This window comes from Neopsephotus bourkii, unplaced genomic scaffold (genome assembly GCF_033783945.1).
Source record: "Neopsephotus bourkii isolate Nb327-2 ecotype Australia unplaced genomic scaffold, CSIRO-AGI_Nbou_v1 NB_1507, whole genome shotgun sequence".
NCBI classification, from domain to species: Eukaryota; Metazoa; Chordata; class Aves; order Psittaciformes; family Psittacidae; genus Neopsephotus; species Neopsephotus bourkii.
The window spans coordinates 205,532-223,290 of record NW_026901983.1 but is presented as its reverse complement, the minus strand read 5'-3'; the positions used below and the strand labels follow the sequence as shown (position 1 = coordinate 223,290).

At 39.0% G+C, this 17,759-nt stretch overlaps 1 protein-coding gene across 1 annotated transcript; it reads left to right on the top strand.

The window, feature by feature from the left end:
• Positions 1 to 263: 263 nt before the first annotated feature.
• GFM2 (GTP dependent ribosome recycling factor mitochondrial 2) lies at positions 264 to 17,028 on the top strand. The gene is made up of 21 exons (XM_061369544.1): positions 264 to 362; positions 680 to 769; positions 1,288 to 1,372; positions 3,578 to 3,623; positions 4,446 to 4,543; positions 5,723 to 5,848; positions 6,241 to 6,329; positions 7,526 to 7,614; positions 7,833 to 7,893; positions 7,989 to 8,168; positions 9,475 to 9,555; positions 10,286 to 10,434; positions 10,963 to 11,103; positions 11,186 to 11,285; positions 12,126 to 12,315; positions 13,757 to 13,833; positions 14,322 to 14,460; positions 14,623 to 14,808; positions 15,836 to 15,951; positions 16,198 to 16,380; positions 16,839 to 17,028. Exons 2-21 carry the CDS (start codon positions 707 to 709, stop codon positions 16,965 to 16,967), a joined length of 2,328 nt encoding a protein of 775 aa, XP_061225528.1. The 5' UTR covers positions 264 to 362; positions 680 to 706; the 3' UTR covers positions 16,968 to 17,028.
• The last annotated feature ends 731 nt before the right edge of the window (positions 17,029 to 17,759 follow it).

The window sequence follows — 17,759 nt, the reverse complement described above, 5'->3', positions numbered from 1 at the left end:
CTTTACATCTTGTTCTAGCATACCCAGTGAGTATGATAAGCATGAACAAGCAGTAACATTGTCAGGCAAGTGGCTTAACCCTAACCCCCCTGTATATTGGTTAACCCTTTGCATCAGATATTGGTGTTTTCCTAAATAAGCAGCAGCCAACTAGGAATGCTGCTGAAGCTGCTGGTTTTGGGCTCTGTGTCACAGTGGTTTGGGCAGTGTTTAAAAACTTGTGGTGGTTAATATTTGGCTGCTTTTTTTTTTTTTTTTTCCCGAATAGGTACTTTTCCTTGCCCATCCCCTGTCCCTTCTAGATCAGAAGAGCTGTTTGCACTTCACAGATCTGTAACCCATACTCTGGAGCTTATCTGAGTGTGAGTGTGAACTCTTGATGTAAATTTTTCTGCTTTACTGTTTTCTGATTTCTTTATGACATGTATTTAGCATTGGTGGACATGCTTTTATGCTACATTTTTAAGGCTTAATGATGTAGATGACTTAAATTACTTAAAATCTGTTAGATTTTTACAGATGCTAACATCTATTTAATCTGCAGAGCAGTAACCTGAAGAAGAGTTAACATGATACAACTTTAAAAACAGTGAAATTTCATATTTGATCTATATGGAAGTAATACAGTTACCCATTTCTTGTCATAAGCATTTTGTATAATGTTTACTTATGTTGGCAGGGAACAGCTTTAGAAACAGGAGCCAGGATGTTGAGAATTACAAGGAAATTTTCAGTGAACACATTGAAGTCATCAAATTTATGCAGTGAGGTAAATTTTTTTCCCAAATTTTGCTGTTTAATCTGTGAGCAAACAAAATACTTAGGTTAGTCTGAGTAAACTGCAAACACAATGCGTAATTTCAGGTTGGAATTAGGTGTGACAGAAGTCAGAGGGTGGAAGTTGAATTTGTAACTTTTCTGTAAACTTTTCTACTTATCTGTGATTTAGACTACCTGACTATTGTCATTGTTAAGTTTATATTATTTACTTAAATAATTAGACCTATTTAAAATATTGTGGCTAGCAGCATGTTTTGATGCTATCATAGATTTTTACTAGGCTTGCAAAATAATATTGGGGTTGGACTTGGTTTAAATCTCAGTGCTACTATCTTCATGCTTCTGCTTCCAAATATCTGGTATTTTAAGCTTGTCTAAGTAGCCAGCAAGAGTATCCAATCCTATAGGTGTTTGGGTTTTTTTAGTTTTTCTACGGGCAGATATTTATCTACGAAGTAATATTTATAATGATAAATATTCTATGTGATTTTTTTTCTCCTTTTTAAGCACATGTATTTCAGGAACACAAAAATGAGAGTCATAAGTGGGGTACATCAAAACTGCTGTCTAAGAAGCTACAGTTCTCCACCAGGTATAAGTTGAAATTATTTTCTTAATAGTAAGTGTTACTCCACAAATGAGTAAGAATACTTTCTGTATTGTGTTTTAGTGAATTCTTTTGGTCATTATCTATAGAATTTGGTGTATGAAGCACAATGAAAGCAGTTAAAAGGTTTAAGGACTGAAGTGTTCTGTATTGGTTCTCTGTTCTCAGTGGATGTATGGTATAAAGCTTTTACAAAATAATGTTAAGGAAAGATACGGATGTATAAGAAGTCAGGTCCTTTTTGAAGTGTGCTAGAACTCCTGTCCAGTTGCCTGAAGTACTAATCAGTTATCAAGTAACTGATGATAACCAGCATCTTGGGCAAGGGGACAAAGACAGGAACCTGATTAAATGGAAGTTTTACGTTATCATTAATTTAATTTCTTTTCAGGATAAAAGAGGGTAAAAAGAATAAGATACTTGGAAAACAAAACTTCAGTTAAAAGGAATTTTTTCTATTTTTTGAGTGGCTACACTGAGAATAAATGGAAATGAATTGATAGAAGGTAGTGTTAGAGTAAGGGGTTTCTTTTTCCACACTTTCTTTACATCAAGGTGGAGATGGGAAGAAAATATTGGTTACTGGTGGGTAACCAGCTTCTTTAAAAACAAAATGTTAATGAATTCAGCACTGTGTGTCTTAGCAAAAGCTTTTAACCTACAGTCGCATGCCTGAGAAGAAGACTTAATAGCTAATGTCAGCACAGTCTCAATTGCCATGTATTACTGTTTCTCTGTAGTTGTTTCTGCAATGTCATTGCTGGCTACTGTGTTTATATCCTGTTTTGCTGTGCTGAGTATCTCAGTGTGTCACATGGAGGCAGAGCTTCATTCCATGCACAAGAAGGTATCATGACTTAGGCAAGCAAGAAATCTGCAATGTACTAATGTGTTATTTTATGGGCTATTTTAGAAACTGGAGGGAAAAAGGAAGTGTTATTTGCAGGTTTTATTTAGGGTGGTGGTAGGTGTTCATGAATTTCCAGCCTGATACCATGCTTCTCCTAAGATCAGTCTTTCTCCTCATCAAAGTCTTAACCTTTAAGATGCCTTGTTAACGTCTCTCTGGTAAGAGGGATGATCTGTTATATGTGGTGAAGGAATGTTAAATATTGTTGAGTTCAGTTTGACCTACTAAAGATAAAGTAGCAGGACACCTTTCTGAAACACAACTTAAATGACTTAAGTAACTGAATTATGGATTAGTCTCATAAAAATATAGCCTGGCTGTGGCGTATCAGAGACGGACTCCCGTTCTGGTGAAATCTGAAGACCTTTATTTCACATCTCCCATCCCTTTTATAGTCTACTAAGTGCTAAGCAGTAACTTCCCAGTCTTTTACTCCCTTATCATCCCGATTTAGCAAAACTACTAAGGGTTACAAATATTCACGCTGTTTGGTCTGTCTTTGAGATGCACATCCTGCTTTATCTTGCAAACTGCCTGCTTTGTTTTGCTAATTGATCTTTACCCTTCACTGTTCTCTTTACAGTTCCCAAGATTTAGGCCGGACCAGGGCATTAACACCTGGTATTTTCTTCACTGTTCCCAAGGCTTAAGCTGGACCAGGGCAACAGCACCTCGTATTTTCTATACTGTTCCCAAGGCTTAAGCTGGACCAGTGCGATAACACCTGGATCCATTTTGTTAGCTATTTCTGTCCCACCACACACATCTTTCAGCTTATTTTCCAACTAAATAGGGTGTGAGAGAGGAAATACATTTTAAGAAAACACTAATGTAAAACTCACTCCCATGTTTTCTTAGCGTAGGTCAGTTTGTGTTTTCTTCTGAAGGATTATGCTGTCTAGCTTCAGCGTTTAAAGGAGAAGTGACTTTTGAAATTTGCTAATAGCTGGTTCAGATGAATGTCAGCATTACAGTTGTTGAACTGTGACATGTTTTGTTATTGCTCCTGCAGAGTAAGATTTTGCTGTGCTGGTGGTACTGTTATGTGTTGGCTTTTTCCTGTTGTTTCTGAATTACAACTGTTTTGAAGAGTTTTGTTGGTTTGGGTTTTTTTTTGTAAGAGCAAGAGAGTGATTTATTGAAAATATGTATCTGAGAAATTTGAATCTGAATCTTTGTTTTAATAAGTTTTTAGGAGCTTTCTTAAATATATTTAATTTTGTTAGAATAATTTCTGCATTGCGATAAGTCTTAAAAATTGTTGTCTTATTTGTCTCTAGGAGATGTTAAGTCTCTGCGTTCTGTTATTAATCCTCATATATCGAGGTACGTCAAGCTAGCTTCTTTTTTGGATGTAACTGGCAGTCAGAGCAATTGATGTGTTGAAAACTCATGGGTTGTTGCTATGCCCATCACCTGCATTGTTCATGTGCATGTTGTACATTGAAGTTAGTATTTATTTACCTTACTCTTCAGACATTTCAACATGGAGTGGTTGTCGGTGTTAAAGGGGTCTCTTTTTTTACATCATCAGAACCAGAACTGGGCTCTTAGGGAAGCTCCAAATCCATGATGGGTGCAGGAACAAGGGGTGAGGGATATTGTGGGATCTAGACAGTGGCTGTGGGCAGGGAACTTTGTGTTCACGGGATCACTCAGCTGTGTTGGATGAGGTCCTTAGTAAGGAGGGCAAGGTAATTAGGGAGTGAGCTGCCAAAGGAATGGCTTGGGGGTGAATTTCCCATAGAAGACTATTACTGTCCTGAGGGCGAATTCAGGCTTGGGGGTGAATTTCCCATAGAAGACTATTACTGTCCTGAGGGCGAATTCAGAATTAACAGTGATTATGGGGGCTGATGGCTAGCCTGTGATGGATGGAAGTAGTGAAGCAATTTTGGAAGTTACTGATGAGTAAAGGGTGTGTATATGATGGATTGTTTCAGGCATCAAGTGTTAGTGATTGGAATAGAGGAGATGGTGGAGGGGCTGCTTCTGTTTCAGAAAGTACACTGTCTCAAATATGCAGCAGAAGAAAAATGTTATTAATCTGGTGTGCTATTCTAAGTGAATATTAAATTGCTTATGCAGATAACAATATCGCAGAATAAAAAATTGCCACAGTAAAAGCAATGTTTTTGCTTTATGCAGAATCCGAAACATTGGCATTATGGCCCACATTGATGCAGGGAAGACTACCACAACAGAGAGAATGCTGTATTACTCTGGATACATAAGAACCCTTGGAGGTTAGAAATACTTTCTGAATGTCATTTAATAGTATACAGTAACTTGCAGTGCAGTTAGAGGTTACTGGTAAGAGTATGCTCCAGAGTTGTGCTGGAATATAATGAGATTCTAATGCACATTTCATTATGTTCCAAAGCAGTTGTACTTTGAGAGATCATAGGTTCATATTTTACTTTTGTTGGAGTATGTTTTATTCAACATAATTAGAGGATCTCCTTGTTTTACTTGATGCTCATCACCTGTTCTACTGTTTTTTCAGTTCTGGTTTGACCTGTAAAGAAACTAGACTAACAAAAAGTAGCCATTTCTGTTGAAAGCCACAGCACAGGAAGAATTCCTTGCACCAGCAATTCTCAGAGTTCTTCAAGATTGGAAGGGTCACACAAGCCTCCATTTGTGCTGTATTTTGGCCTTTTAAATATAATTCCCCATTGTCTACTGTGTGTGAGAATGGTAGATGTTAGGCTTACGAAGCAGTTGAACTTGGTGGTCTGCATCCTGCTTGTTTAAAAATGTGGAACTGCTTCTTTTTTATAAAAAAAACAAAACAACCTCTTCAGCCCCAAACAAACAAACAAAAAAACCCCAAAACCAACACAACCACAACCTCCTTTTTGTTCTGGGTGTTGTGGGAGGGCAGAATTCCAGTTAAATTTAGTTTTAACTTAATTACCTTTTAATTAACAAGTTTTAAAATGTAAGTCACATTCTGTACAATGAGTGCAGCTGGTTTGGGTTGGGGTTTTTTTTGTTTGGTTTGGTTGTTTGTCTGGGATTTTTTTGGTTTTTTTTGGGGGGGGGGTTGTTCGTTGGTTTGTTTGTTTTGTTTTTGATATTTTATTTTTTGGTGGGTTTTTTGTTTGGGTTGTTTTGGTATTTTTTTTAGCTGTCGTTTGTTCATGGTTTTGGATTTCGCTTTAGTGTGGTGTTACTAGGATTAAGAACAATGAAAAGGTTGCTGGAATTGCTTGCCTTTAACTTACAGAACATTTGTTCCCTGGGAAGGGAGCCTTCTTAAATTAGCTGACATGACCATTTTTTGGAAAAGGCTAGTTTTCATCTTTTATACATATATAAAAGGGACAGTATTTCCAAATCTCTTTTGGCATCTGATCAGCTGACAGTTTCAGGTTTTGGATTATTTATCTACCAGCTATAATCCTGCTTTCTGTTCACAGATGTTGATGATGGGGATACAGTGACGGATTTTATGGTACAGGAGCGAGAACGTGGCATTACCATTCAGTCTGCTGCTGTTACGTTTGACTGGAAGGACTACAGAATCAACTTGATTGACACCCCAGGTACTGCACTTCAGCAGTACACACATTATTAGGGAAGAGTAGATTAGGTGGGTTGTTGTAGTGTCTTAGTTTTAAATATGGTGCAATATTTAATTGGTTTAATTGCATCAGTAAAAAGGCCTATAGTGAGCTCCATTCAGCTTTGGCTAATTATTGTTTAATGGTGCCTAATCGAGCTTGTTCAAGGTGAGGTCAGACATTTCCACATTAAATTGCTCTCAGTTCTGAGATTGCAATGTAACAGTCTTGTGTCTTTCAAGGACTGATGATGGATTTCTCTGCAAGTGAAGACAGGGCTGTTTTGATTTGAATAAAAGAAATTGAAAATGTAATCAGCTGTTGATGTTACCAGTTTGAATTACGATGGTATAACAGGAAGTTTTGTTTATTAGGTCATGTGGACTTTACAGTGGAAGTTGAGCGTTGTTTAAGAGTCCTGGATGGAGCAGTAGCAGTATTTGATGCTTCAGCTGGTGTTGAGGTAAAAATAATCCATTTTTGTGTTTTTGTTTGTTTGTTTTTTCTAATGACTTAGACTGAAATAATAATAGTACAGAGATGTTGCTCTGCATTATCTCTTTTGATGCTTTGGTCAAAGTTCAGCTTCAGGAAGTTGTGCTTTTTATTTAAAGTCCTTCAGTATACAGGTATTTCCATGTTAATAAGGGACACCTAAGTGGAATTTGCATTAATATCTGGTGGGGTGGTTATTTTGTTGCTGTGCTGTGCAAACATTGAGGTGAATGCTTCTTGCTAACTCCACCAGTGGAAAGAAATTAATACCTGTTCATTTCTCATTTTCAGTTGTCATGTAGAAAATAAAATAGTTTTCATAGAGGATTTCTCAGTCCCCAGGGGCCTGTTTAACATACCCTTTGAGGCGTAGTACAGAAAAGGTGGAGACAGGCTGGAATTTGACATTATAGCATGGGATGTTTGAGTAGTTCAGTCCTATAGATAAGTTACGTGTTGTAAAATTGCTGTGTTCCATGGGAGATGCCTTTTTTCTTGATGAGGGAACTCTTCTTGATCAGTGTGAATCACATGATTTAACTTGCTATTGGAAAGCATGTAGGTGCCATCATATGTGAACCTGAACTGCATAACAGCACTTGCACCCAACAATAAACCAATTAGATCTGCTTGTGTTTTTTCTGAAACTGTGTAGGAAATTCTTGCACAATTTCCATGTATTGGTAAGAGACTATTTCTGAATCTGAACTGATTTTCATATATGCCTGTTTTAACTTTAAAACAAAAATGTATCATAAATGGCTCAGCAGTACACTAATTACTAGCCAAAACCACAGCAGTTTTTATTGTTGTTTGTGTAGCCACAGAAATGCTTGTCTGTGTGTGCTTAAGTAGCTTATCAATAAAGCCTTAGTCTCTACATTACTGAGTTACTTCCATATATATCCATTGTAAGGCTTAGTTTCTCTCCATATTCCCTTCCTATATACCTGTGTGCCCTTAGCAAGGAAAGGGGAATAGTGATAGCTGAGAGATGAGATGAGGTGAGACAAAGCTGCTTGTGGAGTTCATCTGTGCTGCTGGATATGGGGTTGTTGCAGCACATTCAGCACAGTTTCCTCCTGTACTTGATCCCTCAGTGATATTGGGGAGTGTATAGTTCAGCTGTCAGCACTAACGTTTCCATTTTGCCTTTTGCTTTAGGCCCAAACTCTGACAGTGTGGAGACAAGCAGATAAACATCAGATACCACGAATATGCTTTTTGAACAAGATGGACAAAAGCAGGGCAAGGTATTTGGACAGTTACTTTAATAATTGCTAAAAATCTTGTAAGAGAATGTATTTAATCCCATTAAAGTTTTTCTGTTAAACACAGAGTAAGGCAATTATATTTATTGTATGTATCTTTGGTTACACAGATGCATATTTTTATGTGATTCTTGCAGTAAATAAGGAATGATAAATGATCTTTCTATGTTTTGTGTAACAGTATCTTTTTCTTTACATAGTTTTACATACGCTGTTGAGAGTATCAAACAAAAGTTGAAGACAAAACCTTTGCTTTTACAGGTAAGCTTAGATACTAAATGCTTACTTGCTTTCTTTTGAATAGGCCTCCTTTCTTAGTGCTTTGCCGCTGTCTAAAACCTCTGCTCTATTTGCAGTTGCCCATTGGGGAAGCCAAGACCTTCAGAGGACTGGTTGATGTGGTCACTAAGGAACAAATAATTTGGAAACCTGATTTAGATGATGGAAAAAATTTTGAGCAAAAGCTGCTGCTGGAGGCTGATGAGCCCGACCTGTTCCAGGATGTCCAGGATGCCAGAAATACTTTAATAGAACAAGTAAAGTTCTAAAGTAAATGCATAATACATTTAAACCTGTTATTTAGACCAGTAACAAAAATAGCATGAAAGGGACCTTTGGAGGTGTCTCCTGACCTGCTCAAAGCAGGCCTAACTTCAGTGCTAGATCAGGTTTCTCAGGTCTTCTTGAGTTGAGTTTTCACAGATCATTTGCAAGCTCTCTAAGCAGCCTTCCCAGTGCTTGATCATTCTTGTAGTAGAACATTATTTCTTTTTATCCAGTGGGAATTTACCATGTTGCAGCCTGTGACAGTGACACTTGTCCTTTCCTTGTGTACCTGTGAGAAGACTCTGGCTGTGTTTTTCCTGAAGCCGGCCCACCACCCCACCGTTACAATTAGTAAAGAGGCAGCATTTGCATCCTGCCTTAGCCTCTCCAAGTTAGACAGACCCATCTCTTTGCGCCTCTGGCTGCAATCCAGCCACCTGACTGCTTTTCCACTGGACTTGCTGCAGTTTGTCAGTCTCTTTTGTGCTGGGTAACCTAAAAGCTGACAGTGTTTCAGATGCAGCTTCACAAGTGCGTGGTAGAGGGTACTAACCTTTTGCCCTGATCCACTGGCCATGCTCTTGGTGCTGCAGCCTGGTGGGCAGTTAGCCTTTGTCACTGAAAGGGGATGCTGCTGCCTCATACTCACTTGTCCATCAGGACCTTCTGGTTGACTTCTGCATAGCTGTTTCCTCGCTAGTAGATCCCTCCTGTGTATCCGTGCAGTATTTGATCAATTGCTGTCGTAGCCACTAGAGGGGGCAAAATGGTTTCCTGCGTGTAGCTTGTCCTTGGCCTATGACACTGCAAAGGAGGAGGAGTTTTATTTATCAGCCTTGGCGGTACAGTTTGAAAACACAGGTGAGCTCTTGGACCTACAAGCCTTTGACATGAGGGGTGTTAAAATGCCCTGAAAGCTTGTCTCTTTTTGTCCAGCTCATAAAGGTTACTTGCTGCTTACTTCAGACTTTGCCCTGTTTGCAGATGTGAAATACATTCAATTGTACCCTGCATAGCTGTAATTGTATGGCTGCAGGTTTTTCTTGGTTTCAGGGAGACCAAACATTCTCTCTCCCACTGATGTTTTGCCTAACAGCAGCTTTATAAATCGATGCCCCCATCCCCCTACTTTCTTGGAACCTTCATACCCATATTTTTCTATGGTTTGAGTATATGATTTGTGATGTCTTTAAAGGCTTCATTCTTGCTCTGTTTAGCTATATATACTGAACAACTAAGATTTGTGACTTGTCTGTGAGACTGCTGTATGCCAAATAAAGAACTATTCTGTTGAAGGTTGCAGATCTGGATGATGAATTTGCTGAACTGGTTCTAGGAGAATACAGTGAAAATTTGGACTTGTTACCAGCTGACAAGGTAATTTTTACATTATTTACATTATTCATAAAAAAGTTTTTGCTGGTTCTTATCCTGAAGGGCTGTTTTTTTAATTTCTCTGGTACATGCAGCTCATGATTTTGCAGAAGTGCATTTTTAACAAAAAAAAAAATCACATCAGCTTTTGTAGTAAATCTACAGCACTGAATTTAGGAAAATGCAGTCAAGCTTAGTACTTAAATTTTTTACAGTAATACAATAACTATGATTCTTAGACATGCTAGGCACAATGTAAAAAATAGGATACCTTTGTTCAGGAGTGGTGGCTGCTTGTTTGTCTGGGTTTTTTTTAAAGTTAGACTGCTGCAGAAGAGTTTAGGGAAAGGTGGATGGAATTTCCAGGTGAACTCAGTGAGGTACATGTCTGAGCTGCTGACTTTCACTAACAAAAGTAGCATCTTAGCTTCTGTGAATGGTTAGATCTCCAGACACTGCATGTTGAAAGTGGTGAGGTACAACATTCTGAATTTAAAAGGACTGTTAGAACAAGAACAGGTACAGATCTGCATGAAATGTTTAGAAACCTGAACAATTTGGTTTGTGGTTTGGAGCGCATTAAAAGCAGCGACAGGAGTTTGGATGAGTGCTGTTGTATTTGCAGGCACACTTTTTAACTTCTGGGGATTTGTTAGCAGTATCTGATAGCTGGAATGTAGTTTTAAGGCTGAACTGTAGTTCACGTTAACAGAAACTAGTTCTTTTTTTGCAGTTACAGTCTGCTGTCCGCAGAGTCACGCTAGCTCAGAAAGCAGTACCTGTACTCTGTGGCAGTGCACTGAAGAACAAAGGAGTGCAGCCGTTACTGGATGCTGTTACTATGTACCTGCCTGCGCCTAATGAGCGTTCATATGAGTTTCTGTAAGTAGAGGGAGGAAAGGAGGGTCAGGATAAAGCATAAATAGCGTAGTAGGAAAGCATAAAAGGAGAAAATGAAAAATACTAACAAAGCATCCATATCTTTAAAAATGTTTACTGGTTCTTTTTATTAAATAACAGTAGAGATGTGCAGATATAAAAATCATACCTGAGTACTGACCCCTCTTTGCTCAGTTTTACTGGAACTGTGTGCATTTATCTCCAGTTACCAAACTTGCACTTTGGAGTTCTAAAGTCTGTTTTTAATCTCAGTATACTGCCATTTTACAAAACTGGGGTCTAGGAATCATCTTTAATACTGGCTGAGCCACATGATATTTTGTGTATCCTGCTGGAGCTGAAATTGCTTAGGTTAATGTTTTTTAGTATAAATCATGATTTTTGTTAATTCTGCCTCTGTTACAGTAAGAAATCTGCTGCTTCTTAAATGAGTGGAAATTTAGGTAAATGTGAGTTTGAGTGGATTAATCCTTACAAGTATTGTTTTTGTTGTTGCTTTTTATGTTGCAGACAATGGTACAAGGATGACCTGTGTGCCCTAGCATTTAAAGTTCTCCATGATAAATGTCGTGGACCGCTAGTTTTCATTCGTGTTTACTCAGGTTCACTGAAACCTCAGTCAGCTGTTTATAATATTAACAAGAATTGCACGTGAGTAAGAGAGAGGTGTCACTTAATGTAGCATTAGAACATCTGTTAGAAGTCCCATGTAATATGAGAATTTCATTTTCAGGGAGAGAATGAGCCGGCTGCTCCTGCCTTTTGCTGATCAGCAAATTGAAATACCATCACTAATGCCTGGCAACATTGCCCTTACTGTTGGGTTGAAACAGGTAATGGAAAATAGTGATTCTGTTAAGGGAGCTTGTTTCACTAATGTCCTTTCTGCTTCTGTGGTGGTTTATCTCCGAAGTGTTCTTAATTATTGTGACTTATGTACACTTGCTTTGTTTGAAGTACTTGTGCATGTACTTCCTCCTAAAATGTAATATTACAATCTACAAATGTCAGTAATTGATCTGAGATGCAGTACTGATTATGTGGAAAGAAATGAAAACTGAAGTTGTGCTTTAGTAGCGTTCTGATCTTGGATGTATACTGTAGCTCTTCAAATACATTGTAATGCCATGGAGAGACCTCCTCTGGGGAAGGAGGGTGATGTTAAAATAAGTTACTCAAAAGCAACAGTTTAAGTTCAAGTAAGTTTGTTTCAAGCTTGCTTCTGTTAGTTTAGCAATTCAGTGTTTTGTTGGCTGAACAGGCTGCATAGATCTCATCTGCACAGTTTTTTTTTTAAATGTAATCAACTTTGTCATGCATAAGCAGATTTTAATTTAGCAGTACTGCGCTTTGTGGCTTTACATCTTGACTGGTAAGTTAAAGTGCAGTGAACTGTGCAAAGACAGGTTAGTCTAAATTTGATCACAGATTTTCCTCTTCCATATTATTTTGGTTATTTGAAGAGTAATTGTTTACAATAAGTGTTTATTAATAAGTGTATAAGTGGAGTTTAGCACAGGTGGTTTTGAGGAAGAGGTTTGTGGTTTTGAGGTCAGGGTTTGTGGTTTTAGTTTGTGGGGGAGGGGTGTTGTTAGGGGTTTTTTCTTTTGTTTTTCCATATTCCCTCCTCTCCCCATCCTGTGTCTTTTGGGTGACTGAGTGTTGATCTGTAGAGTGCCACTGGAGATACCATAGTGTCATCAAAGGCTTCAGCAGTAGCTGCAGCTCGCCGAGCTGAAAGGGATGCTGGGGGAGAGAAAAGATCTAGCAGCAACATAGAGAGCCTTCTGCTGGCAGGCGTGGAGATCCCTGACCCAGTCTTCTTCTGTACAATTGAGCCTCCTTCAATGGCCAAACAACAAGGTACAACATAGCTACCTAGGAATTTGATAATATATTATCAATATATTATTGATACATATTGATATTAATACTCAAGCATACCCATTTTCTCACCTGGTTGACATGAATTAGTTGCACAGATTTATCAGTCTGTGATCCAATAAGGCCCTGTTTAGTGTTTTGCACAGATGATATATTTTAGGTCATGGTTGTCCATATAGAATCATAGAATAGTTACGGTTGGAAAGGACCTTAAGATCACCCAGTTCCAACCCCCCCTGCCATGGGCAGGGACACCTCGCTCTAAACCATATCACCCAAGGCCTCGTCCAACCTGGCCTTGAACACTGCCAGGGACGGAGCATTCACAACCTGCTTGGGCAGCCTGTTCCAGTGCCTCACCACCCTAACAGGAAAGAATTTTCTCCTTATATCCAATCTAAACTTCCCCTGTTTAAGTTTTAACCCATTACCCCTTGTCCTGTCACTACAGTCCCTAACGAAGAGTCCATCCCCAGCATCCCTATAGGCCCCCTTCAGATACTGGAAGGCTGCTATGAGGCCTCCACGCAGCCTTCTCTTCTCCAGGCTGAACAGCCCCAACTTTCTTAGCCTGTCTTCATATGGGAGGTGCTCCAGTCCCCTGATCATTCTCGTGACCCTCCTCTGGACTTGTTGCAACAGTTCCATGTCCTTTTTATGTTGAGGACACCAGAACTGCACACAATACTCCAGGTGAGGTCTCACAAGAGCAGAATAAAGGGGCAGGATCACCTCCTTAGACCTGCTGGTCACGCTCCTTTTGATGCAGCCCAGAGTATGGTTGGCTTTCTGGGCTGCAAGCACACACTGCAGCCAGCTCATGTTCATTTTCTCATTGACCAGCACCCCCAAGTCCTTCTCCACAGGACTGCTCTGAATCTCTTCTCTGCCCAGCCTGTAGCTGTGCCTGGGATTGCTCCGACCCAGGTGTAGGACCTTGCACTTGGCATGGTTAAACTTCATGAGGTTGGCGTCAGCCCACCTCACAAGCGTGTCAAGGTCCCTCTGGATGGCATTCCTTCCCTCCAGCGTATCAACCGAACCACACAGCTTGGTGTCATCGGCAAACTTGCTGAGGGCGCACTCAACCCCACTGTCCATGTCAGCGACGAAGATGTTAAACAAGACCCTAACCCATTCTTTCTTCATACAAGTACAAAATACCACTCCAAAAATAGCATTTTTAAATGGCCAAATGAAAGTACTCCTTAGCATGCAATTAATTTGTTGGAAGAGAGTCAGAATTTGCAAGTTGCTTGTAATTTGAGCTGACTTTGCCAAAATCTGTGCTTCTCTGGTGTCCTTTGGGTTTGTTCTGAGAATAAGATTTGACCTTATGAGAAAGTGATGTTTAGACATTCATTGTGATTCTCAAATTACTGAAGTCTCTATGGACATAATGTTTGATATTTATGTACAGACTTGGATAATGCATTGAGCTGCCTTCAGCGTGAAGATCCAAGCTTAAAAGTGAAGCTAGATCCTGACACAGGACAAGTAAGATGAAACTTCTATTGCTTGCCTTTGACCAAGCTTTATTTTGGAACTGTCAAGACCGCTCTTCAGTTAGTTCATTTACATACTGAGGTTTTCTTGACTAGAAAGGATTTGCTGTTCACAACGTGTATGTACAAAGTTCTGTGCTTCAAACTAAAATGGAGCCTTGTGCACTTGTGCTTTAAAGAGAAGAGGAAGTCATCCTTCTTGTGCTCTACGTGTTTGTGACAGCTCTGGATTTTAAAAAAGCTTGAATTACTACTGAATAACCTTTTTTGTAGTGGTCACAGTAGTGGTAATTACCCTGTCACTTACGTGGTGTTCATGTCAGGCGATCTAAAGCAGTCCTGTTTTCTCTGTAGGCACCTTGGCGTTTGAAATATTTGTAAGAGACTATTGCCAGCATGCAAGTCCTTGTGTAAAGAGTTTATATTAAAACCTGAGTTTTGCATGGTTTTCCTCTTCTCTCTTAACTCTCCTCTTACTAGACTGTTCTTTGTGGCATGGGAGAACTACACATAGAGATCATTCATGACCGAATCAAACGTGAATATGGAATTGAGACTTATTTGGGACCTCTTCAAATAGCATACAGAGAAACAATCCTAAGTGCTGCCCAAGCTACAGGTAAAACAAGTGAATGGAAGAAACATCTTGTTTCTGGTTCTGGCACTTGGTTTACTTTACATGCTCTTATGAGTAACTGTCAGATGAATTTTATGTATTAGTGTTGTTTCCAAATGGCTGTTTCACCTTTTTTTTTCTTTCTTCTCCCCGGAACCCTCCCAGATACATTGGACAAAACAGTAGGAGATAAACGACATTTTGTAACTGCAGAGTTAGAGGTGAAGCCTAGGTTAGGGGAGAGAGCAACCACAAAACCTGCCATTGAGTATGCTGTGGGTGTCATTGAAGAACTGCCCAAAGAAGTCCAGGGAGCTATAGAAAACGGAATCACAAATTCATGCATTCAAGGTAAAGTTTTATGACAGCTATACTGGTCTGACGTTTCTGTAAGAAGCAATTTACTACGTTTCTAGGAGAAAAGACTCCTTGGTAGCTTGAAAACTAACAGGTAGTATGTAGTAGCACTAGATGGAAGGAAAAACTCTGGTATTTCCTGTACTACAAAAATTGCCAAACCCTTTTTTCCCTGTGCCAGGAACAGAAGACAGCATGCCTTTGGTATTATGGTTGATTTTGTCTCAGTCACTCAACACTGAATCTGGGGTTCTTTCGGTTTGATTTTTAATCTGGTGTAAGAGATAAGGTGTTTAGTTTATGGTATCATGTAAACCACAGTGATGTAACAGAAATGGTTTGAGACCAACGTCTACTACCACAGTTTAATAAAGTTAGTGTTTTGGTTTTTTTTAAATTTTCAAATATGTTAAATCTGGTACAATAAAAGCCTTACCTAATTGCAAAGTACAGGTTTTTAGAGGACTAAAAGCATCCTTTATGTTTGATTAAAAATAGGAAGTATTTAAAAAATCGTGGCCAAAGAACTCTCACTTACAGCAAAATTATTATGCAGTGAATTGAATTGATAAACAAGAATGACTCTACAAGCAGCAGCATGAGGTTTTTTCCAGTACTGCTGTGTTGAGTTGGAAAGCATGTTTCATCTCTGTTCGTAGAATGATTCTTGACTGTGTGCTTTTTTCGTGCTCCCTGAAGACACTTCAGAATTATGCCATCTCCAGCCTAAAGTTCATGCCATTAAGTACTTAAAAAAACCCATGAATAAATAAAATAGATCTGGCCATGTTCTCTGTAGGAAAAAAACTCTTGTGTTTTTTCTCAGATGCGGTTCAGGCCTCCCGTCCAGTCCAATACAGGTTTTTGGTTTTGGTTGAGAGTCCTGGGCTGGAGGGAGATAACCTACTCTGTGATCCATCCCTCATAATTGAGTTAACCCTGCACTTAAAAAAAGCTTTTTTTCTTTCTTGTGATTTCTGCCCCCCCCCACATTTTTTTCTTTCTTTTTTTTTTCCCCTAGGGCCTTTGCTTGGATTCCCAGTTCAGGATATAGATGTGACAGTGCAATCACTGACACTGCACCCCGACACCTCCCATACAATGCTATCAGCCTGTGTCTCCCGTTGCGTGCAAAAGGTACAGTGAAACTGTAAGCTGCTGCAGAAGATGGCAGATGCCATCTGTACGATGCTGCAGCATGATATACTGCTGGGAAAATACGTATCTGGTAATTGTTCTCTGACGGTGAAGTGCCCTCAGTGGGGCCTGCATAGCTTTTGGAAGTGGGAGGCAGTGTTAGCTCTAGTTATGCAAGTACTTATTTAAAAAAAAATCAAACTACCACAAAGGGCTTCAATGTAACTCTCCTTCTCTCCCATGTAGGCTTTGAAAAAAGCTGGTATTCAAATACTAGAGCCCTTAATGAACCTAGAAATCACAGTAAGTGAAGATCACCTCAGTGCAGCACTTGCTGACCTTGCGCAGCGGAGAGGTAGTGTTCAGGAAATCCAGAGTCGTCAGGATAATAGAGTTGTGGTTGCTACTGTTCCACTAGCAGAAATGATGGTATGTGATTTTCTTACTAAAGGTAAAACACACATCTGGTCTTTTTTTATATTCTTAAAAATAATTAGGATTCAGTTCACTATTCCTCTTGTTATGGGTGAAGAAGTTTGGAATGTTTTTTAAAGTAAAGTATTTCAGTAACTGAAGGTCTTGAAGCAAGCACCCACAAATCTAGTAGTGTTTTTTTTGTGCCTGATTCAGATTGTTAAACCAGCACGTTTTCAACTGGAAGTCAGAGAATTAGTAAATACTACTGAAACAGGTTTTACAGATAACAGTTTTTTTTATGTGTATTAGATTGACTCATTAATATATTGCACTTTTAATACACTAATATTAAATTAACTTACTAGTATGTTGCAGTATACTTCTGTCTTTCTCTCACCTAAGCATATTTTGTGCTAACTTACCTTCCCATTATCCTAAACTGAGCGATTTATGTTCTCCATTTTGTCCAGGGCTACTCAACAGTTTTGCGTTCTCTAACATCAGGCTCAGCAACCTTCACTTTGGAGCTTGCCAGTTACCAAGCCCTGAACAGTCAAGAACAAAGTGCACTGCTTCAGAGGAGAATGGGGTTGGTGTGATTGCTTTACTCTGTAGAACAATAAAGGTATTTTCTGTCCTCCCTCTTAAATATTTTCAGAAGCCTATTTATGTACTCCAGTATGTTCTTGTGGGACCAGCTGGTTGTGGTGAATGATGAATTAGCAGCCTTGTGAACAGACTGTGCTTTTAAATGTTCAAGGAAGGTTTCAGGAGACTCAGTTCTTCTAGTACAGCCTTGTAATTGCAAAGCAGCTGAACCAGATATGCAACCACAATTTGCTGCTTTGCAGATTCTTATCTTGCAGATACCTGTAATGAGAAGTGATGCAAATCCTTTTCACAGAAGTGAGCACTAAGTGCACCTTAATATGCCATTAGGACTATTTACTTACTGGAGTTAAGTAAAGCTCTTGAAGTTTACTTACTTCACTGTAAGTCTCAAGTCATACATCCGTAAGTGAAATAACTACGGTTTTGGCAGTTTGTATCTTGACTTTTCTTCAGTTGAAAAAAATAACATTAATAAGCATTTTAAACTGTACAACTGTAAGTAGTGCTTCCTTTATTGTTAGGAACAAATTTGAACCTGAGTTCAGGACTGGGTGTAACTTCTACCCAAGTTTGCTTTAGCAAGTAAATGGAAAGGGTGTTTCTGCAAATTCAGTAACATCTGTGGCAAAAAAAATACAAGAAAGGCAGAGTTCTCCTAGGACAGTGATCCCTACCTTCTGCCTTCGATTTTTTTTTTTTTGTTGACCTTTAGAAATGAGTGATTTAAGCTGTAATGGCTCTGAATTGCTATGTGTAAAAAGTTCTGATTTACGATTATC

Excerpts from the sequence above, each read along its gene's own strand:
- GFM2 (XM_061369544.1), top strand. The coding sequence starts at position 707 with ATGTTGAGAATTACAAGGAAATTTTCAGTGAACACATTGAAGTCATCA. Across the intron at positions 11,286-12,125 it reads TTACTGTTGGGTTGAAACAG|AGTGCCACTGGAGATACCAT; the intron begins GTAATGGAAAAT and ends GTTGATCTGTAG. Across the intron at positions 16,381-16,838 it reads TTCCACTAGCAGAAATGATG|GGCTACTCAACAGTTTTGCG; the intron begins GTATGTGATTTT and ends CATTTTGTCCAG.